Consider the following 24,224-nt stretch of genomic DNA (forward strand, 5'->3'; position numbering starts at 1 on the left):
AGAATGATTTCTTGGATGCCACAGCATCCATTTGCTATTGAGTACCTGCATTCATGGGAGCTACATAAACAGCTTACCAGGGAAGGAAATCTCAGAGCAGGGGTCGGGCTGGTTAACCGGCTACATAACGAGGAGGAGCAGCCAGTCTCTGGGGGCCACATGCCTTCACAGACTATCAATTTAAGAACCTCTGCCATAAGAAAAGCAGGGGATTTTATTTCCACCTGCGGACGAAAAGGCTGGACTGGGCTCTGGTTTTTAATTTGCCTATTTGCATTATTAATATATTCCCTTTCAAGTAATACTGCTAACTGCTCTGCAAAGTGCCTGCACAAGATACAAATGTAGCCACCCCTGCAGCCCTTGTGGAAAGTAAGTGGGGATTTATTGTCCCTATTTTGCAGACAGAACAGACACCCAGAGTGATATTAAAATCTTTGATCTGCAAACAGCTTTCACCAAGTGTGACCCAGGGAAGCCAAGGGCTGCTCCAGCCAGGAAAGGCAGCCACCAGCCACGGCCCCTCTTTGACCCCGCTGTAAGCAATGCGTGGCTCTAGGACACTTGGTGGAGTGGCATCGCTGCATCCCTGGGCTGAGTGTGGGGGGGGAGCAGGGCACGAGTCACACAGGGTCACACTATAACTTCACAGCTGGGCTGGGGCTGCCCTTGGGGATGCCCACTCTGCCCGCAGACGGAGATGCTGGTGCTGGTGCGGAGGAGGACACCCTTCCCGCAGAGCTCTGAGCTGTCGGCGTGATAATTAGCCCTTAAATATCAATTATTTTTTTGTGATCCTTTTTGCCTGTCGAATAGGCCATATCGCACCCGGTAGGTATAGCATGAAGCACCATTTCACCCCAGCCAGAGCCTCCCCCGCGCTGCCCACAGCTGAGAAGTCAAACTGGGTCAAGACTCGGCACAGCCTTGGGTGTTTTTTTTTGTTTTTTTTTGCCCAGCTCCTGAGTTGTCACATGCCCTGGGGGGCACCTCAGTGTTGCACGGCCCCTTCCCAAGCTCCTCTCCCCACATTGGTTTTTGGCCGTGGGTGGGGGCATGGGGACAGTTGCACACACAGCTGCCAGCCTGGCCGCTCTGCAGCTGAGAGATGCAGAAAGCTTCAACTCATCTTGAGCTGCTGGAAACACTTTAAATAATAATAATAATAAAATAATAATAATAATAATTAAAAAAATAAAACGCAACAACAAAAGAAAGAAACTAATGTAATGACTTTTGAGGTTTGGTGTTTTGGTGGGTTTTTTTTCCCTCTGTCCAGAAATGACAGAGAGAGAAAAAAGAAAAACAACCAAAAAAACCAAACCCCTTGCAAAGTATCAACAGGTCAAGGATTAAGATACAATTACAGAAAGAAGCCGAGCAAATTTGATCTAGCCCAAAGCTCATGTCAAATGCACCTAACAAAACCAGGACGCTGAGTGCACAACTGCTGCATTTTTTTTTTTTATGTACAATTTCAATATATATATATATTAAAAAAAATTAAATACAAAAAGCTACCTCGGAATAATGTTAAGAGTGTGACAAGGGCAAGGAGGGGGGAAATGTGGCAGAAGCCAGGAAAGCCCAAATGTCGCTGCATTTGGCAGATGGTTTCCAGGGGTGCTCACACAGACCCTGCCTGAGCAGCCCCTGCCAAGCCGCCTTGATATGAAGCACACACTTAAAGCACATGCTTGACATGAGCACACACTTAAAGCACATGCTTGACATGAAGCACATGCTTAAAGCCCATGCAGGATTTCAGCTGGTGCTTAAGAGTTTCACTGAAAGAAGCTGTGACGCCGAACGGAGCTCCCAGCCCCTGCTGCAGCTGTGGGATCTGGACAGGTCTGAAAGCAGGACCAGCTTCCAGGCTTGGGGACAAGAGGGGGAGATGGGAAAAAGGGAAACTTGATAAAAGTGCTAATTAAGGTATAAATGTGTTCTGGATGTTGTTTTGGTCAATGTCACAGGCTTAATGTTATTTCCATGATATCTTCTTTTGTACTTAATTCCCTTTACAAGTAAAGCAAAAAAAAAAAAAAATCACAGAAGATTATTAAAAAATTTATATTATTTGCCCATGAAATGGGAACAGTTCATAGCTCATCAAGTCTGGCAAGGAAATATGTTCTAATTCAGATTTTTATTTGATTTCTTTTGATTTTTTTTCTTTTTTATTTTTTTTAAAAAAGTGTGTTACGTACCCAGTAAACTGGAACAGCTCCAAAAGAAGAAAGAACTGGTCCACTTGTTAAATATTTATCTTTCTTTTTGTTGTTTTTTTTTTTTTTTTTCTGTTAAAATAAAAAAAAAAGAGGTTTGTACAGATTCCATAGACCAGAAAACCCTCTGAAGTAGTAAAGAGCCTGCTGTCTGATAGGGCAAATATATTTAACATCTGTATTTTAAAAAGTGTGTTAACATGACAGAGAGGAATGGCTCCATCGGGTCTCCCGGTATTTGGTATCGTATCTATTGGCAGTAGAGGCCATCACTCTGCTGTGAATGGTCATCATTAAAAATCTGCTCTGGAAAAAGTTACTGTGCATGCATAACAAGCTGATTGCAAACATGAACCACTCAGCATCATAACTTTTTTCTTCCAAAACACCAAAAAAGGGCCCATCTGCACAATAAGGACTACGTTTGCGATGTTCCACTTAAATAAATAAATAAAATTAAAATAAGACACAGAGTCACTCGTAAGCTACAGAACCGCAGGTGTGCAAACGAGCAGAGCACAAACGGCTCCTGCATCCCTAGAGCTCAACGAAGCCAAACCAGCCAGGACTGAGTGGGGGTGGGATGGAGGGAGCTTGTCAGCAACTAAAAAATTACAGAGGGAAAATGGTTGCAAGGCTGAGTTTACTTCCACTTTGAAACCAAGGGAGAGGGTTTACAGAGGGCTTCCAAACCCCAGAAAAGAGGGGCTCTCAGGCACAGGCATGACATTGCCGGGGCGATGTAGAGCATCGCGGAGCGGCCGTGCACGTGGGGAGCGGGCACAGGATGGAAGGATTAAAGCAAGCAGGAGGCCGGCTCGTCCAGCGAGAGACACCATTCCTGGCACTGGGTCTACATTCGATACATTCCTATGTTCTTGCAGTTAAATCTTTGAAGAGGAACCTTTTTTTGTCCCTTTTTAGAAAAGTGCTTTTTGATGGGTTCTGCAGGAGGGAGGGATGCTCAAGATTCATTTTCTCTTTTGCGTGACAATTTCTCTCGCTGCGAAGAACCTCCCCCTAGTCAGGGAAGTGCTAGTTTCATTTACAGGTTCAGGGTAAACAAGTTTTTCAAATGTAAAGCAGTCTCAACTGTTTAAAGCACAACCATAGGCAATCAGAGGGATGCAAGAAAAAAAAACCAAGCACTTTGCGAGAATTAAATAAAGCATGTAATAAATACGAATCATAAACTTCTGTACACAGGAGCAAGGGTTTGGTTTGTGGGGCTTTTTTAATCATTTAATCAATATAAAAAAAGTTTTTCTGGTTTGTTTTTGTTTTCAGTGCATCTTCTTCCTCTTAAAATGCTTAACCCTTTCCTTTCTGCATCTCTCAGGCCCATAATTATGCACACCTAAATGGCAAAAAAGACAAGGTCTAACAAACCCCTTTCCAAAAAACTCTAAAAAAATATTCACAGCCTCAAACAGTTTTGTACATTTCAAGCAACAAAAGGTATAGAAAAAGGCACAAGTAACTGCATACATGTGGAGATAATACCAGACTGGGACAAAGAAAACCAGGAATTTTCCATGGGTTTGGTCATTCACTAGAGTGCTTCTTATAGCAATGATTATACTAAAGGAAATAGTGTTGAAAATGTCTGTTGATTTTACATAGGAAGCCTAAAGGTGGAACAGATGGTGGAGGCTTAAGTACTTCCCGTGTTTTCATCCACCTTTTTTTGAGTTTGACCTAAATCTGCGTGCTCTAGGTGTGGACTGCTCTTCCTGGAGGTTCCTCCTTGGCGACTGGGCTCTCCAGAGAGGTTTCTCCTCCGGCCAGAGAATGGCTCGGAGTGCGAATGGCTCGGTGAGGGCTCTGAGAGGCTGCCAGTGCTGCTGCTTCGGTCCAATGGCTGGGAGGGGAGATCTGAGATGAAAGTGCAGGATGATTCAAAAGAAGTGCTCGAGCTGCCAGATTGCTTCTTGCCCGTTTTTTTCAAGGGTTCTTCCCCACTTGTCAAAGGCTTTGGAGAGTGCTCGTCAGATGTGCTGGGGCTGGCTGGGGATGCCGAGCAGCCTGCCTGCTCCGCGTGGCTAGACTCAGCGAACTTTTTTACCCTGTATTCCTCCTGGTCTGTCTTTTGCTGAAGCTCACTAGTCCTTGTTTTCTCTTCCAAGTAACCACCACTCGTAAGCTCTGGGGACAGTGTGTATTTAGAAACTTTTGCAACCGGGGAGACGGATGCTGACGATAGCTCCTGCGGGACCTGCGATCCCTTGTCCCTCCTGGGACCCCAGCTGAACTCCGCAAAGCTGCTGCCACCAGAGGCAAAGTACCCCGCTTGCAGGGACACAACTGAGCTGGGCACCAAGCTGGGATGGCTGCTTGGTCTTGCCTGGACCATCTGGATGCCCCCAATGGGAATCATAGGATATGGGGTCCTTGTGAGCTGCTGCGAATGCAACGGGAGATGGCTGAAGACATTCTCCTCCCCTCGGTTGGGAGCGTGGACATGTATCTCATGAGGTGCCTGCAAGGGTCTGGAGCAGACAGGCTGCATGACGCCAGGTGAGCCTGTTGGGCTTTGTGGTTCTATATTCTGCACCGGAGAGGGAAAAGAAACAGCCAAATCAGTGCAACATGCAAGTAACAGCATTAGCATCATTAATGTTCCCTACAAGGATTGGGTTTGTTAACATTTTATGCTAATTTGAGGAAGATCAATCAACAGAGGAAGATTTGGACCCCCAAACCTTTAAGGAAAGGAGCAACACAACCCACAGCATTTTCCCTCTTAAATGTGCCCATGGTCTGTTGGGGCACAGATCCAGGGCTTTGGTTCAGGCTTGGATAATTACAAAATCATAGCATGGTTCAGCTTGAAAGGGACCTTTAAAGGTCACCTAGTCCAGCCCCCCTGCAGTGAGCAGGGACATCTTCAACTAGATCACATTGCTCAGAGCCCCATCCAACCTGACTCTGAATGCTTCCATGGATGGGGCGTCCACAGCCACTCTGGGTAACCTGTGCCAGTGTTTCACCACCCTCATTGTAAAAAAAAAATCTTCCTTGTATCTCGTCTAAATGTACCCTCTTTAAGCTCAAAACCATTACCCCTTGCCCTGCTATCAGAGTTGCCTCTGACACCCTGGCAGAGGATGCCGGTGTTCCTTCCATCCAAGCTGCTTTGGATCCCTTTCAGTACATGGGGTTTCTGAGAGCCCAGAACAACGCTATTTATTTTTACTGTTCTTTCTGAAAGCAGGATTACAACCTTACAGCTACTAATTGCAAGGATGTTTTGGACCAAGTAAGATATAGCATTAACTCTCATTTGACACAAAGCACACCCAGCAGTGTGGTCCCCACCACCACCCTCATGGTGTGGTCTGTAGAATTCAAGGGTTAAGACCCCACCATTTTACCTTTTCCTCTTTCTCTCTCGGTGCTTCACATAGTTTCCTAATGTACATCATGGAGACATATGTGGCTAAACAGAAATGGATTAATTAGTGATGAGGTTATAACTAAACCCCTAAACAGGACTCCCAAGAACAGGAAGCAACAGAAACTGAAATCAACTTTCCATTAAGATGGAGTTAGCTATAAAACCTGAGGATTCACTGGAGGGCATATTTCTCTGTAGGATTAGGGAGAACTGCCTGACCCTGTGAGCTGGATCTCTGTGAAGAGGCAACAGAGGAATGCAGCAGAAGAGAACAGCAGAGAGAGAAAGCAAGAGCTGCTGGAAACAGTGTAGAGTTGGCCAGCAGTTACAAGCCCAAACACTTGCTAAAACTCACTTATCCACATGAAGTCTTGACAGAATCACTATAGGGATCCCATAAATCCACCTCTGATCTTTCTGTCTCTTGTAGCCTTACCAGGAACATGATTTAGCAACAAAAGCACAGGTGTCCACCTTGCTGATAAATGGCAAGTTTCCCATTCAGATCTTTACTGTCACTTTGGAGGCACATTAGAAAAGCACCAGTGGTGACTTTGGGTGCATGAAAGGAGCAGGAAAATGAAAGAAAAAGGCATGCGTGCGAGAGCATAAGTTAAAAGGTGTGAATGGGCAGATAAGCAGGGGTATGCAGTAGTGTCTTCTATGTGGACTAGGGAGCTTAGGGGATTAGCTGCAAGTAGGGGCAATGAGCAGTTTTCCTGACAGAGCTGCTTTAAAGTTGAAGGACTCGGCTTTCCACAGCCTGGGATTCACCACAAGAAGTTAAATGACAGGAAAGGGAAATAGCATTAAAGTGAGCAAAAGTCTGGACCTCAAAGGACAGTCTCTGAGAAGGTAAGACAGACACTCATATGGGAATCAGTAGGAAGGCAGCACCAAAAGACGGTAGTGAAAGAAATGCAGACTGGGCAGTGTGGCTTTTCTGGAGAAGACATGGGTCAACACCTGCTGTGACAGGTTCTCCAGGGCCTGTATAAAGGCCTCTCTTTCCAGTGCAGTCCCTAAGGGCTCAAGCCTCTCCTCACACCTGTTTCGCAGCAGAGCAACTCCAGCCACTGAATCTCGTGTTCATCAGCATGAATTACAGGAGAGCTAGGCACCTCAGTAGAAATGGGAAGCGTCCCACCAAACCCAATACCTAATTTGCCTGTAGCAGTGGGAGGAACATGGAATTTTCCTTTACCCATAGTATTTGATAGGTCCAGCAGAGAGATTAAATAATTTTCTGGACCCAGCGGGAAACACCTCTCTGTGCTGAAGAGAGAAGCAAGATGAAATTAGAGATGTTCAAACAAACATTTCCCAGCAGTTAATCTAACAGAGCTGGCTGCATATGTATGTAGCTCAGAAGTCAGCAACAGAGTGCAATGGCCAGTTCAGATCTGGTTCAGGTCACTGACCAGTGAAAAATGGTCACAGCATCACCCCAGCTGGTGAAGTCTCAGAAACAGGTATCCTTGGGATATCCCAGGGAAAAAATGCTACTTAGTGACAACTAGTCATTACTAAACAATTGTCCTTACTGCTTGTCTCAGCAAGAGCCTGGTTGGGTCATGAGTGTAAATAATCCTGCTGACAAGGGACAACTTTATTTCTCCTGAACTGAGATGGGCAGGACCAAAATGGTTGCAACCCCCCTTGCTGTCCGCTGTCACTTTTCACTGGGTTACCCATGACATTGGTCACAGTCAGAGTCACTGTGCACTTCTGCATTGCAACCTTCATTTAAAAACGTATCAGAGGACATACTGCAGGGACTGGAAGGGAAGAGGGGCTTGAACTTACCAGCTTGGACTCATAGAGCTCTATGTTTTTGCCAAAGAACCTGTGAGGTAGAGGCATCAAAGATAATATCCCATGCTGGGCTTGATATGAGCTTTGAACTTTGTCATCTGCTGCCAATTTGCTAGTACCAGGCAAGTCCTCTTTCCTGGGGGATGGATATCTAGATGACTCCGAACAGCCTGGTGACAAGACTTGCTTCAACGATAAATATCTGACTGATGACATCTCTCTGCTCGGCGAGGAGTGCCTCGCAGGGGAGACTTCTCCTTCTGGTGGAAGGTATGTTCTTGGGGACAGCTCTCTTCTGGGGGAAAGATGCCTGCTGGGTGACAGCTCAAGTCTGGGTGACACACATCTCAGTGGAGATGCCTCCCTCCTGGGAGAGACGCGCTGGCAAGGAGACAACCCTCTCCCTGGAGACAGGCACCTTAGAGAAGACAGTTCTCCAGTTGGTGAAAACCGTTTTGGTGAAGTTTCATTTTTGGTTAATAGGTGTTTTCTCACTAGCATTGGTCTGCTGCTGCCACCACCTCTGCCAGAGTCCTGGCTTGGAGACCACCTTTTTCTTGGGGAGGTGTCTTTTGAGGTTGACAGGTCCATAACTAAGGTCATCTGTGGCCTTGTGACAGACTCTCTTTCAGCAGAAACTAATTGTTCAGTGGAGGTCAAAGCTGGTCTGTGGAGACTCAAGAAGCTGTGGCACACAGCAATGTCACTGCTGTCTGCTGACCACTTTGTTTCCAGCCCGGAGGAGGAGGCCTGCTGGCCGTCACCTACTGTTTGGCTGCTGGAAACAGTTTCTTGGGCTAAGGACAATGCTCTTTCAGTGCCTTCCTCTTGAGAAGGTGGAGAGCCACCTGAAGAGTGCATTGGGAGGGTGGTATGCTTGCCTTCCAGCAACTTTAAAGGTGGCTCATCTTGGCTCTCCTCTTCTTCCTCATCTTCCTCATCTTCATTGTCATCATCATCATCAGATTCCTCTAGGTCTGAAAACTGGTGTTCCTCAATTGGCTCAGATCCCTCCCGCCCCTCAGAGTCCTGGAATAGGTCTTCACTGGTTCCTGAAGGGGTGGGCAAACACAAAACAGAAAGTGTAAAACACACGTACAGGGACAATTTGGGTGCTAAATCTGCTCAAAAGTTATAAGGGGACAAGAGGAGAGACAGCCCGGCTCTTTCCTAGATCTGATCATCTTGTGCAGTTGTGCCCTCTGTGCCAACTTCACTCCTGATGATCCCAGTAGATCCAGATGAACCCCACCATCCAGACCTCCTGCTCTAGCCTAATTTTGGTTCTAGCCATTGCTCCATCAACACACACAGCCATCGGTCCCTGCTTCTTCTGTCCACACCCACACACCCTCCTGCCTTTCGCTAGAAATGCAAAAAAGTGTCTCGATGGAGAAGAGCATCACCCAGCTTCGCTGGGCTTTTTGTGAACATTTGGTGCAATGTTACAATGTTACAGTGTTGCAGGAGTACAAGGTTACAATGTCAGCGGTTGTGCTGTTACAATGTTGCAATGTTGCAGTGTTACAATGTTGCAATGTTACATGTTACCATGTTACAATGCTACAATGTTACAAAACTACAACCTGACAAATGTGACAAATGTGACAAATGTTACAAGTGATACAAAATATCAACAGCTGCCCAAGCAGGGGGAAGTTGCTGTGATGACTGCTCCCATCTTCCACATGCCAGCCCTTCTCCTGCCTGGATTGCTGTCAAACATCAGTAAGACAGGACTTTTTTGAAAAAGTGAACAATAGGGTTGGAAAACCTCTGGATTTTTCCTTATTTTGATAAATTCTAGCTATGAAGCAGATGCTTCTTTGTGGCAGAGGTTTTTGCTGTCTGTCTGTGGAAGGTCTTGCACCGGGATGCTTTGTTAACTCTTGGAAACAGAGAGGAGTATACCAAAAGCAAATTCCCAAGGACTTGAAATGCATCTGCAGGTAAAACCAAAGCATCTCTCTTCTACTTTAAGGGCCAGCAGCAGCTTTCTGAGATGGGTACCAAGCTCCCGAGCTGATCGCTGCTGCCTCACCCCCTGCTCTGCTCTGCACTGGGGAAAATCTGCCATTCCCCATGCCAGATGCGCAGGGATCCTGGCAGGGATCCTGGCAGGAATGCAGGCTCAGCCCGGAGCGGTCCACCGGGAAGAGCCACTGGATGTCACTGTAGCTCAGCAAAACCGCACTGGCAGGCGGCTTTTCCTGCCAGCCCCTGCTGCTCTGCGCGGTGTGTGTGTGTGTAATAAAATACTAGTTTCTCGAACTCCGTTTGTGCCAGCGCCAAGACGATGGGTGCAGAGCTGCCGGGACACGCTGGGTCCGTGGATTTGGAAGGAGAGCACCTGGATGCTGCTCCGACACCTGCGTGAAGCCGGGTAACTAATTACAGCACCGCTGGCCTCTTTCCCCCGTCAGTTCAGCCTAGGACACTGTTTCTTCTCTGATGAACACCGAAACGGTTTTCCATTTAGAGCTGCCATCTGTCAGCAAGACGAGCCGGAGGGGAAATTAGAGGGAGCTAGTGCTGAGGCTGGCCCACACCTGCCAGCTGCAGGCAGGGTGGTTTTCAGGAGGGGATGTGGCCACACAGTGAGAAGTCTAATTTTGTTTACTTTGAATAACAGGGCCTTACTAGTTAAATGCTCACGATGTATTTGGCATTACCAGTGACACAGGACATGCATTTTACCATAGCTGATCATCCATCCAAGAGGGAGCCTGAAATGCATCTCATTTGCTCCCCACCCGGTTTAAAAAGTATCTGTTAATTATCCATAAAGTGAAACCTACTGCAGCATTCATACGGCATAGAGTCAAAGGCAGCAGCTCCCCACCAAGAGGCTGACTTCCATGGTGAAACACTTGTGTAATGATGGTATTTGCTGGACACAGGATCCAGTGGCAGATTGTTTGCGAGCTCCCAAAGGAACGGAGTTCAGAACAAATATTATTCCACACGACCAGTTCTCCCAGCTGTAGGGTGAACTGTGCATGCTTCTTGCTTGGAAAAGGAATGTGTTTCACTCCCAGAGCCATGAGCTAGTCCCTGTCTCTGGTTTTGGGGCTTGACGTCTATGGGCTTCGGAATGGACAGGCAGCTGTGGCCTCCACCCCACGGTGCGGGTCCGAGAGCCCTGTCCTGTGTGGTCTCCTTTTTTGGCTCTAGTCACACATCGGACAGGCCCTGGCCAGGACAGAGAGCAAGGCTGGAAGTATGGAGCGAGGGAAGCTGAAGCCAGCTCCGCACTGGGGAGTTGTTTGCATTTGGCACCAAAGGAAACATTTCAGTGAGTCCTGGGACAGCCCAAAGGGAATTTGCTTTGGCCTCCTAACCCCCTTCTTGCAGGCAGAAAGAGAGCACAGACCTGAGCCCTGGGTTCTTGCAACTGATTTGCATTTTGCTGAGCAAATGGGCAGCGAAAGGGCAAGTTAGGGGAAGACAGAGTGGGGGGGAGAGATGAAGGAGAGAGGAGCTACTGAAAACGTGCCCTGTCGACGGCTTTGTCTGAGGGCTGCATCTCATTACACATCTGTTATTTTAAGGTTATTCTACCAAACTGGCGCAATCACACCAAGCAAAGCCAGTGCAGGAGTAAAGAATTATACTCCAGTCTCCTTTTATAGTAACATCCCTTACTTTCTCCTGCCCCTTAAATAGAAATAAAAACAATGAAGTGAAATATAATGCTAGTTTAAAATAATCCAGGGAGTTTTACAAACTGCTGCTCCTTTCCCGCCTGTCCCAAAGGAAAGCACAGCAATCTTCTTGCGCTGGTTTCTGTCACATGGAAATAGTATTTTTTATTATTATTATTATTATTTTTAAATTTAATTAAAATAGCCTTTGCTAGGCTCTGTTCTGAGCCTGTTCACACACAGAGAAGACACTCTGTGGTTACACAGGGGAAGGCTCTTTGTAATCCACTGCTCTGAGAACAGGGGATGCATGATACAGCTGTGATCTCTGATTTCTCATGCACCTTTCTGCCATTTCTATGTTATTTTCTCACCCATCCAAACAGCCCCAACCATTACAGTACAAAATACTATTTTCTGACCATCTTCTTGGCTGCTTTATTTAGTATTTACTTGGCATTTCTGAGCAGTGGGCCTCCTTACTCATAAGGCAGAATGTTTGAAATTTCAGAAGTACAATAACCAGGTGAAAAAGCTTTAACCAGGTGAAAAAGAAGCTGGAAGAAAAGAAAGGAAACGTCCTCTGATACTGCGCCTTCCCGCTTTCACCTTTCTGCATTCCTTCCTGGCAGACCGTCCCCTTTACACAAACACAAATGGTCTTCATCAATGGGAGGAAATGGGGTCTGTATATTTTTTGTAATTCTAAAATTACACAGATTGCTTGCATAACACAATGAAGTCCAGACATTGCAACACATTCCAGTGAGCAGCCACACAGCCAACAGCAACAAAGAGAGAGGAGTCCCTTCCCAAAGCTAATGGGCTCCTGTCCTCTGCAGTCCAGGCAGGGCCCTTCCTCGCATGGCTTAGCAGGTGTCCTGCACCGGGTGCTCAGCCACCAGCAATCAGGGACCAATGCTACAATGATGGCCAAAATTAAGTCCCCCAGCTGATGGTCCCATCCTTTCTGCTGAGTGCTCTCCCAGATGAGGTGGGGATGCAAGGCAGACCTTCCTGGGGCTTTTGGTCAGACCGACTCTTTCCATGAGGCCAAAGGCTGAGACCAGCTCAGCCTCATCACCTACCAGAGGCAGGTTTTCACAAGCAGAGTGCTCCATCAGCTTACACGGCTGGCACACCGTGCTGCAGAGTGCACTGCTATTAACCCTGTATGAGCCTGGGGATGAATGACTGAAGTAAAACATGAGAGAAAGCACCCCCCTGGCCTGGTGCAGCGAGCCCTGGCAGTTCTCTCTTCAGAAGCCAGCAATTACATGTAACATAAATAGGACTTCTGATTTGCAGGTTTTCAAAAATGACACTCAATTAATATGATTCATTAGTTCTAATTGACTATAATGGAAAAGTTTAGAATAACAATTGTTCTTTTCAGAGTCATGCAACCAACATTTCAGGAGCCTCTTTCCCTTATCTAGCTCTGATCTGCAGAAGCATCACCCACAGGTGGTGCAACAGCAGGGAGCTATTTCTGGAGACCATGAGCCAATCAATCATTTTAAGCTAGTTCCTGGGCTGAAGGTGTTTTCCAGCAACCTCACACGGGAGCAGCCTCCCTTGCAGCACCTGCTTGGGCACTTTTCCCTTGGGGCGGCTACTGCAAAATCCCTGACTAGGTTTTCTTTCGGCCATGTCCTTCGGAAAGGCCATGGCCAAGTACAGCATGTCTCTGCCTGATCAAAAGGCTGTTCTGAAGAGCTGGAGAAAAGCCAAGAGTTCAAGCAGATATAAAAGGAAGAAAGCCATCCCCTGCAGCAGAGCAGCACACTGTCAGCTAGCCCAGATAGCCTTAGCCTTTGTTTGATGTTTATTCTGCATGGCCTGGGATAGCCCTTTGCCCAACCCTGAACACATCAGGAGAGGCACTGTGAAAGGGTGCACAGGTGTCTGGTAATGCCTCAGGGCTCTTCCCTTCTCCCCTGTCCTGGTCCCCTGAGCGCAGTGCTACTGCACTGGGGATCATGGGGGCTTGGGACTGCTCAGCCAGGGGGACTCCTCAGGTGTCCCCTACAGGTTCTCTGCCGGCAAGTTGAGCCATGGTCTGTTCAGGTCAAGGACAGCTGCATCAGCCCGCCAAGCTACATCTGTCCTGGGACAGAGACACAAGTCTTGCAGCCCCATCAGATTGCTCTGCATCTGCACCTCTGTGCCTGCAAAACAGGGTGGCTGCATCCATCCTCCTCTGCAGGAACACCAATTCCCAAACTATGCTCAGCATTTTTTTGGAAGTGTGGTAGATGGCCTGAACCACAGATGTCTTGCTGATTGCTCCTGCAGTTTAAGTGGAGACGATGGCATCCCAGTGCCTGCATATGTCCCCAGCAGTTTAATTAACCAGCACGAAGATACCCAAGTATAAAGCACGCTGTGGGGGACAGCATTTCTAACCTTCAGTACCCAAAACCTGAGACTTAAAGCACTTTAGAGGGTCCCAGTGGCCAGGGCTACTTGGCGGGCACAGCCTCCCCAGCCCCGGGAGCCACCTGCACCACGAGCTGACCCTGCGGCATGAAGGGCTGCAGCCTGCGGCGGAGCAAACCCTGTTCCTACCCTGGGCTATGCAGGGGAACACACTTAGTCATTTTCAATTACCTATGAAGCAGGAAGCATGTGACACTGCCCATGCCCCAGGAACCAGCCCCTTTCCCAATAAAGCCTCTGATGGACTTGACCTCAGCGGGGAACTGGGGTGATAAGCGCTCTTTGTTGTTCCTGCCGAGTTAACATTCCCTGGCTCACAGCACCGTCTCCAGAACTTGCTCAGCTGATGTTCACTTTATAAAAATAACTGTGGCGCCATGTGTTTTATGAAGTTCATTTTAACCCATTGTCAACAAAACCTTGTGGGCTGTGGTACAATGAATCCCAGGGATGGGTGAATCAAAATTGTTTGGGGTGAGACAGGAGGGTGAAACAGGGGGAAAAAATGCTAAAGGCAGCCACAAGAGCTGCCTTCATACTGGGATTTCTGGGGTGGCAGCCAGGAAGGGTCAATGGTGTCATGACCAGCCTGCAATGCAGTGCAAATGGAAACCACCACCCTGACTGTGGCACTGAGTGTTTTATCCAGGAATAAACACACTGTGAGAGAGACAGACCTGTGCCCCCAGAGCCCCTCCTTCCTCTACAGCTGGTATGTGCATCCTATAAATGCAAACGACCCACTGAACACAAATGCACATCACCCAAAATTTCATGAGGACTTGAGATCTGCTACCCCTAAGGCTTCTTCCCCATCATTCCTGTGCTGTGGCTCCAGCCCCGAATAGTCAGGGTCTTGCTAAAGGAAACAGAATAACAATTGTAAAAACATCTAAGTGTTCCCTGGAGACACATAACCTAACCCTTAACAGCTGTCGGAGCGCAGCCTCCAATAATTTGGGTAAAATATCTTTTTCCAGCTCAAACAGCTAAGTATACACGAGACTTCTCCATCTTCCTTCATCTCCCAGCTTGGAGACCTTCCTCACTTTTCCCTCAACATTTCTGATGGAGACAGGAGTGCTTATGGTCACCACACTCCTGCCTGATGCTGCCCAGCCTCCCAGGAGGAGATCTGCTTCTTGGGATGACTTTAGGGAAATTCAGCTGCAGATACTATAAACCAGGGCGGAAATTACTCCATAAGAGAGTCATGCATCCTTCTAAAAGAACAGACAGACTCCTGAATTTACAGAGCCTTTGGACAGGCTCTGTGTGTGTGTGTTTGTGCATAAGTAGATGAAAAACAAGCAGGTGAGTCAGGGTAAATGTATCTTCTTGTAAAGCACTCAGAATAATGCCAATAAATGTCAAAGCACATTATTTTCATTTTGCTGGCTCTTTCCCTACTGAGAAAATTTCCAGATAATTTCTGTCCCAGGTGATTCACCTTCCCTTCCACACATGAAAAAGACCCATGAGAGTGAGGGATGAGGGAAGCAGCTGCCCCCATGCTGCTCATGCCCCATCCTGGTATGCTGAGGCCCGCAGCAGCCGTCCAGGGTCCAGGCTGGGTCTGCCTGCAGAGGTGGGAGCAGCTCATGCACGCCCCAGTCCCTCTGGCCACAGACCAGGTTTGCACAGGTAGTTTGGAGTCTCCTGGGATCAGCCAAATACAGTAAGATGGGCAGGTCCCCAGAAGGTGATGCTTATGGAAAAGTCCTCCTCCATAGGCCCTTTCAGGAGGAAGACATCCCCTGAAACATTAAGACTCCTCTACTGATGGAGTGCATCCCCTCTGCAAGAACATCACAGCCTGCATGGGCAACGCACCAAGGGTCACCCCATGCTCATGCTCAGCATTTCATCTCCAGTAAATGATGTTGTCAGATCCTAACCAGGGGTGCCAGGACTGATTTTTCTCCTGCACCCACCAAACTGTGCTTGCAGCAGCAAAACGGAGGCTCACAGCCCCATGCAATTCATCCTTGGGGTTAGGTCTCATTTTGCTGCTTCAGCGGCTCCCGCTATGGCCAGGAGAGACCCAGGCTCTTCCAGAGCACTGCAGTCCACCTCCTGAACCCACTGCTAGAGACACCCCGCAAGACCAAGAAGCACCTTCTCATGCCGGGGACCCACTATTTATTGCTACACGCACAGCCCACATGCAGGGCACTGGCCACAGGCAGCATGGCCCCCACCCATCTGATGACTCTTGCCCCCCACTGCAGCCAGCCAAAACACTGGAGCCAAACAGCCACAACCCCCAGCTGGGAGAGGGGGGCTCACAGACCCTCCTAGGGATGCAGCCCCCCAGGACAGCCCCACAACCCACCCCAGGCAGGCAGAACCCCCCTTGGCTGCTGGAAGGGACCTGGGGTGAACAAAGCTGCTCCAGGTCTTGGGGAGGGTGGCACGGGGAGCACCCATCTTGCCTGGGGGGGCTGCCTGCTCAGCAGCAATGGCAGCTTTATAACAGGAAAGAACTTACCTTCTTCGGCTTCCAGATCCACCAGTGAAGATACTAACACACCCATCTCCTGACATTTTTTGCTGTGGGCCTTTGACTTCATATGTTTAGTCAGATTCCCTGAAAAGAAGCAGAAAACATATTTTGGTCAATACGGTTCTTTTTTTTTTTTTTTTTTTTGTCATTTTGCAAGTTCAGCAGTTACAAGTTAAGAATTTGGCTCTGAACGGGCCAGGGGAGGCCCCTGACTCTCCCCAGACCACTCTCCATTGCAAACAGCCCGTGGCATGAGGCTAAATCCTCCCCTTCGTTCCTTTGCTGCTGTGCTGGGGTGGAAGAGGAGGTGCTGGTGGGGCTGTGAGACCTTTCAGGTGTTGTGCAACCTGAAAAAACAGTTGGGGTACACGTCTGGGGGGAAAGGAGAGTCCTGGATTGCTTTCAGCTGTGATGGTGCAGCAAAGAAAAATGGTAGGCAAGTAAGGAAGAGAAACACATGTCAATCTAGCATCACGTCCCACCTCATCCCAGCACACAGGGTCACCTGCTTGGAGGTGAGGAGCTCCTTGGCACACAGGGCAGACTGGCACTGCTGAAATGAGTGCTCAAGATTCCAGCAACGGGGAAAACCCCTACAGTCACCCTCTCCCCTGCAGCAGGATGGCTCAGATGCTCTGGCATGCACGGAAGGCAAAAGTTCTCAGCTCTCTGGAGCAGGAGGAGGCACAGACGCCCTGTGAAGCCCTGTGGACTCGGGCTGGCAGCACGGGGAAACCTGCTGAGCACTGACAAGGGTTCTTCGGGCCTGGGATGGGAAGAGCAGCCCCTGCGAGGGGTTGTCCAGGATGAGGGCATTGCTTAATGCTCTGAGACACTGAGGGGGTAACTCATGGGCATGCTGGCCTCACAGGGCACCTCTCTAATTCTAACTCCTAACTTACAGGCACTTTAATTAGACAGTTATTAACCCTGTATCCATCCAAGGGAAACACTGAACAAAGGGGAACCTTTGTTGAGGGAGAAAAGGTAGGTAGGTGGAACAGAGAGAAAAATAAAGGGTAGGGGAAATAAAGAAAAAAATATTGGTTTTTCCTTTTCCTCCCACAGCTCTTTACGGGCTAAGCTGATGATGAGAAGAAACTTGGGCCCTTGCTAAAGCTCCACCAAGGGCTGTTTAATTTCCCAGCACAGCCTGGGCGCTGGCTACGCACTCCAAACTCCCTGCAGCAATACGATGTGGCATCAGGGTTCCCGTTAGCCAGCACTTGAGAGTAGCGCTGAACATGAGGCTTCTTTTTCTCGCACCAAAAAAAAAAAAAAAAAATTAAAGAAAAAATGAATTCTCACACATTATTATAACCTTCAGCTGAGGGCTGAGTTCCCTCAGCCAGTATCCTGCAATGCACAGAGTCCCCCGGTCCCTGGGCTGGGTGGGAGTACAGAGAGCCTCTATCAACCTCGCCTCCCACTGCTCTGGATAGTATAAATAAATAAGCAACTATTCATTGGAGCAGAGAATTACCCGTGACGCCCTCACATCTCAGAAGACTGCCATAACCATCTAGCTACCAAGTTAAGTTTCTCTTTAGCCCATGAATTATTTATTTAGCCTGTTTTATATAAAATGGAATAGCTCCAACAGGAAAGACCAAGAGAGACAAAGGCTGACTATATATCCTTGTGTATCTGGCTCCCATCTAGGATGTGGATTCAAAGGATATTTAATAATTTAAATGCAGCAAAACAGCTCCAATAAGAGAGATTTATTATTTTTTTATGCCTAAATACCCTTAGCCTATCAGTTAGGACACTCAGGTACGAGGATGAAGCCAGCTTGGCTCGGGTCCTTGCTCCAAATCAGACCTCTCTTTCTCCACTCTGGACCAGGAGTTGTGTTGTGGAATCCAAAGACACCCAGTTAAACGAGAGCATGCTCTCACGGACACTTCTGCTTCCAGTGAATCACCATTGTTTTAAAGTGAAAAATGGTTTCACTGAGAAGTATCCAGTGAATCCAAATTGTGGCCTCATGGAATTGGAATTTAACTTTGGGCCTAACTAGCAAAAAGGCAAACTGACTCAATCTGCTGAAATCAAACCCTGCTGCTGCTGCCTGTCCATCACTGCACATCACACCCTGACTGGCAAAAATGACCCATCTTTGCTCAGCTACCACAGCAAAATCCCTACCTGGCTTCCCTCCAGTGACAATAAACACAGAAAATAAGCTCAAGTAAATGCCTGGTGTGAGCAGGGGGCTGTTGGTTATTGGTGTCTGTGGCCTCTCAGGAATTTGGTTGTGATCCCCATGGTGGGAAGAGTGGGGAGGGGAGGTTCACCAGGCATTCTGGCGCCACCACATCCCCAAAACAAGCTCAGTAGTTCACCGTGCTGTGTGTATCTGGCTTTGGCTAAACCGGGAGGGCATAACATTGATCACTCAGGGGGACTGTGCAGTGCCATGGTTTGGGCAAGACTGCAGGCACCCCTGTACTCAAGGAAAGGACTCTGGTCCTCGGGGGCATACAGTGGCCACCTTGGCCACTTCAGATGTCTAAAGGCTGGTTACACACCCCGGTCCTCCTCGCTGTCCCAGCTCCAGCGCTGCTCGCAGCGAACATGCGCTCTCCCTTTTGCTGCTGCAGGACTTGGGCAGCCACGGGGAGCCCAGCTGGTGCAGCGGCAGGCTGCAGCTCCCTGCCCATCGCTTCACTGCGCCTCTGCTTTGACTCAGCTCCACCCTGGGCAATGGTTCGAGTTGACAGGCTCTGCCAGAAGCCATCAGTGTCACTTCCTTTTAAATTTTCTTTCACTGGAGGCAACTGTCCTTGTGCAAGGCAAGGCCATGGCTTCTCCCCTCCCTTCCCCACGCTGGCTGCCTGCACAGGCTGAGCTGGAAGGCACTGCACAGACAGTGCCACCCACCCACCCCCCATCCCACTTTGCAAATGAGCTTATGCAAAATACCAAAGGACCAGTTCATTGCAAGTGTTGCTTTCTTTTGCCTTCTACTTTTTTCTGCTCTGCTTTCCATCTTCCATTCCCATTTGATGAGATAAGGTAACACCCACACGCGCTGATGAACAAAGTAAGCCTGCAGAGCTCTCGGTGCAAATCCCCAGGTGCAGTCTATCCATGTACAGCACCCTGCCTGCACACCAAGAAGCAATGCCAGCAAAGTAGAGATGCTGCTGTCCTTTCAGAGAAGGGAGACTCAGCGGGCCAGATTCTCATCTGACCTAAGTTTGCATCATTTTAAGGCAGTTAAAAGCTTGAGGCTTGTTTACTCCAGTTGAGAAGCTGAGTTACCATCTTGGGAGCAATTTGGAGGACAAGGATATTAATCTTATCAGGGTTCTTTCTACAGTTTGTGGTTTCAGACCCCTCAATTAATGCTGGCAGGATTAAATGTTAAAGTCCTTCAACAAATTTCCAGTAAAATCAACACGACTTTGCCTAAGTAAAAGCTGGGTATGAGTCCTACAAGGAAAGACTTGCAGCTACTTGTCTTACAGAGTTCCGGCTCCCATCTGAAACACCCCACACACTCCCAAACCAGCCTCAGTCCCACACAGCACTGCTTCCTTGGGAACAGTGGGAAAAATGCATGTGAAGGAGCAAGAGAGAAACTACCAGGTAGAGAAGCTGGATTTAGATAACAGAAGAGTTATACTGATTCCTAAGCAGGTAAGTGGTCCTCTTTAAGGATTATATACCAAAAAGTTCCCAGATTTGAAATAAACTGGCTGTATCTAAATAAATTCAGGAACCAGTGGAAATTGTGACCCCAGCCCAGTTATTGCTGCACTGGAGGAGTCTGTACAGCATCAGCACAGCGCTCGCATTACACCTGCTTATAACTATGTATTACCAGCTGCTAAAGCTCTTCTGCTATTGTGAGGTCTTATTCTGGACTTAAAACAGCTTAAATACTTGTGTTGTTTTGAAAGCTAAAACTCTAGTGTTTCAAAAGCACTTAAAGCAGCTTAATAGGGACTAGAAGTGATTTCCCTGTTAAAGAGGGAAATTAATTTTTGAGAATATCCATTATTGTATTTTAAAGGTGGCAGAGTTAAAGCAAAATGTAGGCAACAGAAACATTAAGATTCCTGGGGAAATTATCCTGTCTGTATAGGGCATACACCCTGCTTTCTATTTCTTCTTTTAAATGTGAACAATTTAACCACAACAACAACAAAAAAAACCCAACAAATGATCAACTGTATGATCTCAGCATCCAAGGCGACATTTTGATACAAACATTCACAGCTTTCCAGGACGTTTTTCACAGCTTTTCCAGGACAGATTTCCAGGTACTTTCATACTCCTCTTTTAAAATAACAGTCAAGGAGAGCAACAGCTGCCCTGTAACTAGCAAACTCCCATTTTGCTGTGAGATGCACTCACACATAGAGAACCAGCCACAGGCCAGTACTTTTCATCCCAGATAAACCCTTGAAATAGGTTTTATGTGTGACTTAAGTAATGTGCAGGCCTTGATTTAGGTCTCAGCAAGGAGGTAATGTTCCCAAGTGAGACTCTATGAAAAGAAAAGATTTAATTTATGTAATTTATTAGGCAAAAGATTTCAGTTCTAAAAAAAATAATATTTATTATCTTTCATACTTACTGACTTAAAGATTAAAGGAGAAAACCTGAACATCTAGGCTGCCTGCCTGTAATGATGCAGGCTATAAAATAGTACCCATCTTCTGATGAAGCCTATCAGCTTGTATTGACTGAAAACTAATCTTCCAGAAAGGTACCCAGGCTGGATTTGCAGATTTCAAAACACAGAGAATTAGCATAATTCCCATTGAGGCTTGGGCTGAGACTTAATAGCTGCACTGTTTAAAAAAATAACAGCTAATATTTCACTTGATTTTGCCAGTCTCTTACTTCCAGCCCTTGTTTCTATTTTTTTACCTTTCCCTGGTAAGCTGAAAAGCCCTTTTACTCACAGCGTTTTGTTTCATCTCCTGTCTGGGCCACTGGGACATTTTCTGATCCCAGCAACACGTCTCACGCCCCATTGTGTAAGGGAGCAGGCAGCAAATTCCTGAGGATAACTGTCCCCATCCCATCGGAGGTTTGTGACACCCTGAGAAGCAGGGGGACCAAAGCCTCCTCCCAGCAGTGGCTCCACAGGGATGCTCGAAGCCTTTCCCTCCTCCCAGCCTCTAAGGAAGGGCCCTAGCACACACAGGGTGCAGGGACATTTTGCAAATCTATATATCCATCTGCCCTGCTATAATAGCAGTTCATTCTTTCGGAGCTTTCCGCCAGTTGGACCTGCTATGTAGTTTCCAGAGGAGGCTTAGCAGAGCGCTGAGTCTGCTAGAGCAGTAATAATAATAAACTGTGCAGCTATACCCTTGCCTTTAAGGGCTGAGGGGGTAATGCCTTTAATATATTAACATGTTCAATAACCTCAGTGCCTGTCATGTGCTGATTTAAGGAACTGCAAACTAATTTATTAAAGGAAGACTATGGCTGAGGACATGAAGAAGTCTGGTGTCTGGAAACTGTGAGTGGACTAGACTATCAAATGGGTATCTCCAGCCAACAGGCACTGATGTCCTTTACACAAGCACCTTTTAAATTAATATGCAGCTCCTTGTCCCTTCTGACCTCCCAGCAAAGGCAGCGGCATCGACACAGCAAGCTGCTCCACATGCTTTGCCCAGAAGTTTTAAAGAAATCTTAAGCAATCAGGACGTGAGAGTCTGATGTAAGCCTGAACGAGAACAGAAAATAGCTGTGGAAAAGGATCATGTCTGCACAGGAGGGGAATGAATGTGTCAACACTGACCCACATCCCCACATGACCCAAGAGAAGGAGTGCAGGGGGGGCTGCCCTTCCCTCGGGGGGCTGGAGATGAGTGACAAAGGAAGGCTGGCAGTCCCTGTGTCCCCTCCGGGATGGTGCTCAAGGGAAAAGCTCCCCCTGACCTTTCTGAAAGGGTGAATTGTTAAGACTGCAACTTTTTCTTCATTTCCTTCCTGGTAAGAAAACAATGAAGAAGCTGCTTAACTTCTCCGAAACAACCTCTTGGAGGCCACGGTAACACAGCCCCCAGGAGAGCGCTACTGCAGTAGAGGCAGCAACACCTCATTAAAGAGGCACATTTATATCTGGTCCAGAAACGTAAAATCAAATAAATCTTTACAAACCAAATTTCCAAGACTGCTGTTTCCATCAGCTAAGTGAGCATACAAAAATCTCATGGATTTGCTTTAAAATAATAATAACTATTTAAAAAAATCCCTTACAGTTCTATAACCCAAAGGAACAGCTTTGCTTACACTGACAGAAATGCACAAAAAGCAGACAAGCAGTGTAATTAGTGGAAAGAGGAAAATACTTAAAGCTCTTCCTTTTACAAAAATTCTCCAGGTTCTTGGAACACAGATACGGATTTTCTGGGGCGGGGAGGGAGACATTTTAACCAGATAAAGATCCTCATCAAACATCATAATAAAAAACATTTCACCGCTTCCAGCCTACTTGAGAGTTTAGAGCATTAGATCATGCTGGAGAGATCTACCACAGCCAAAATGAAGACAGCTCCACAGATAGCCCCCTTGAGTTTACTTTAAAGGCTAAAATTAACCTTGGAAAGCGGATTTCTAAAGAGCTTCAACTCAGCTTATATTTTTGCAAGTGCAGTCCGGTAGCAAGAGCTCCAGTTTCTCCATTCTGCAATTAAATGTGGTCGCAAAACTGCACACAGGGAAGGAGGATCCTCATGAATCAGGGTACAAATAAACTTATTCTAGACGTCTGCAAAACAAGCTGTGAAACATCCAGTTCTGCAAACCTCCGGTTCACACTCCATCACCAACAGCAATGATTCTGTAACTGGCCTTTAACTGATGATTTTATCAGCACACAAGGCTGATCTTTTCCTCACTTCCCAGTAACTGTTCCAGAGGTCCTTGTGTCTCCATCAGCAAAGCAAAGAGCTTTTACTCAAGTGCTGCAAAGTTACGCGGCATATGAGCATGCCCACAGGACACAGCCAGGGCTCTGACTGTCACAGCCAGGGCTCCCACTGTCCCCTCCCCTTCCAGCAAAGAGCCATTTCCATGCAATTCCAAATTACCATCATGCAACTATTTGTCCTGAAATCACTGATCCCAGGAAGTTCTGTCCCCTCATGCATCCACAGGCAAATGGATAGTTTTGCATACAAATCCCCATACTGGGCTGTTTTTCTGAAGGAAGCATTTCCATGCTGCCTTCCTCATGCAAGTCTCTGCAAAGTTAAAGAAGGGAAGCCCCTTGGAGGCAAGCATCTATTTGCAGTGTGCAATCGGCACCGTCAGCGCTGCCGGTTTGTGTGCTTCAAGGGAGCAGAGATGAAGAGCAAAGCAGCTAGAGACATGGTGAAAAGGATGGTTTGATCACAGCATCCTGAATAAAAGCCTAACAGAAGCATGGTGGAAAGAAAGGTGAAGAGATGGAAGAGGCTGAATGGATTCACCTCTCAAAGGAAAACTTCAGAACAAAGTAACAAAAGCAAGAGGGAAAGAGAAAGAAAATGGATCAGAAATAGCTCCAGGCTGGGAGGGAAAGAACCGTCGCTCGGATCAGCTGCATGTGTCTGATGAGAATTTAGCCTCAAATTTGGTATCACTTCCCCATGCTCCCATATACCCAGTGATTGCCAACATGTCTTTGCCCAGAAATCACCCACCAGCTTTACCAACAAAGCCACCAGCTCCAGGCATCGCTCAGCCTGAATCACCCGGTGTCGGGGTCACTTGTCTGGCACGGACATGCCCTTCATTGGGACTGCCAGGCAAGCAGCCCTGCTGCGGTTCACGCAGCGCACGGTGCCTCCTCCCCACACCCACACTGCGCCAATTTCTTGCATAGCACCGTTTTGGGGGTTGATGCTCTTCCTGAAAAATTAACTTTCCCAGCTGTGTCATCTTCTGAGATTTGCAATGATGGAGCTACAATAGACATTTTATATTTATGTCAAACTGTAACAGAGAAAATGAACTTGGCATTTTTATTGCAAGACTTGCTGTAACCAAAGATGGTGGGGAGAGTTGTCAAACCCATGGTGCCAGACTCTTACGGGAAGTTAAAGGGACCTGGGCACCTCTGGGACTTTTGAAAACTACCCACAGTCTCTTGGAAGAAACTTTTTTTTTCAATGTGGTTTTGCATGCTCCTGACAGAGTTCACTCGCACACTCACTGAGGCAATGATGAAGGTC

General features: G+C 47.3%; 1 protein-coding gene across 11 annotated transcripts in view; it reads right to left on the reverse strand.

Moving 5' to 3' along the window:
* Positions 1 to 1,210: 1,210 nt before the first annotated feature.
* Positions 1,211 to 24,224, reverse strand: part of HIVEP3 (HIVEP zinc finger 3) — a 114,642-nt gene continuing 91,628 nt past the window's right edge. For 7 of the 11 annotated variants that reach the window (XM_056331374.1, XM_056331371.1, XM_056331372.1 and 4 more), the window contains 3 exons: positions 16,018 to 16,116; positions 7,432 to 8,492; positions 1,211 to 4,776 (listed from right to left, as the gene is read on the reverse strand). In XM_056331374.1, coding sequence (XP_056187349.1) covers positions 3,883 to 4,776; positions 7,432 to 8,492; positions 16,018 to 16,116 — 2,054 coding nt within the window. In that variant the 3' untranslated portion in view covers positions 1,211 to 3,882. Of the gene's footprint in view, positions 8,493 to 16,017; positions 16,117 to 24,224 lie in introns of all 11 variants that reach the window. The other 4 variants (XM_056331378.1, XM_056331377.1, XR_008820716.1 and 1 more) reach the window with 4 other exon arrangements.

The sequence above is a fragment of the Falco biarmicus genome, chromosome 3 (assembly GCF_023638135.1).
Source record: "Falco biarmicus isolate bFalBia1 chromosome 3, bFalBia1.pri, whole genome shotgun sequence".
Classification (NCBI taxonomy): Eukaryota; Metazoa; Chordata; class Aves; order Falconiformes; family Falconidae; genus Falco; species Falco biarmicus.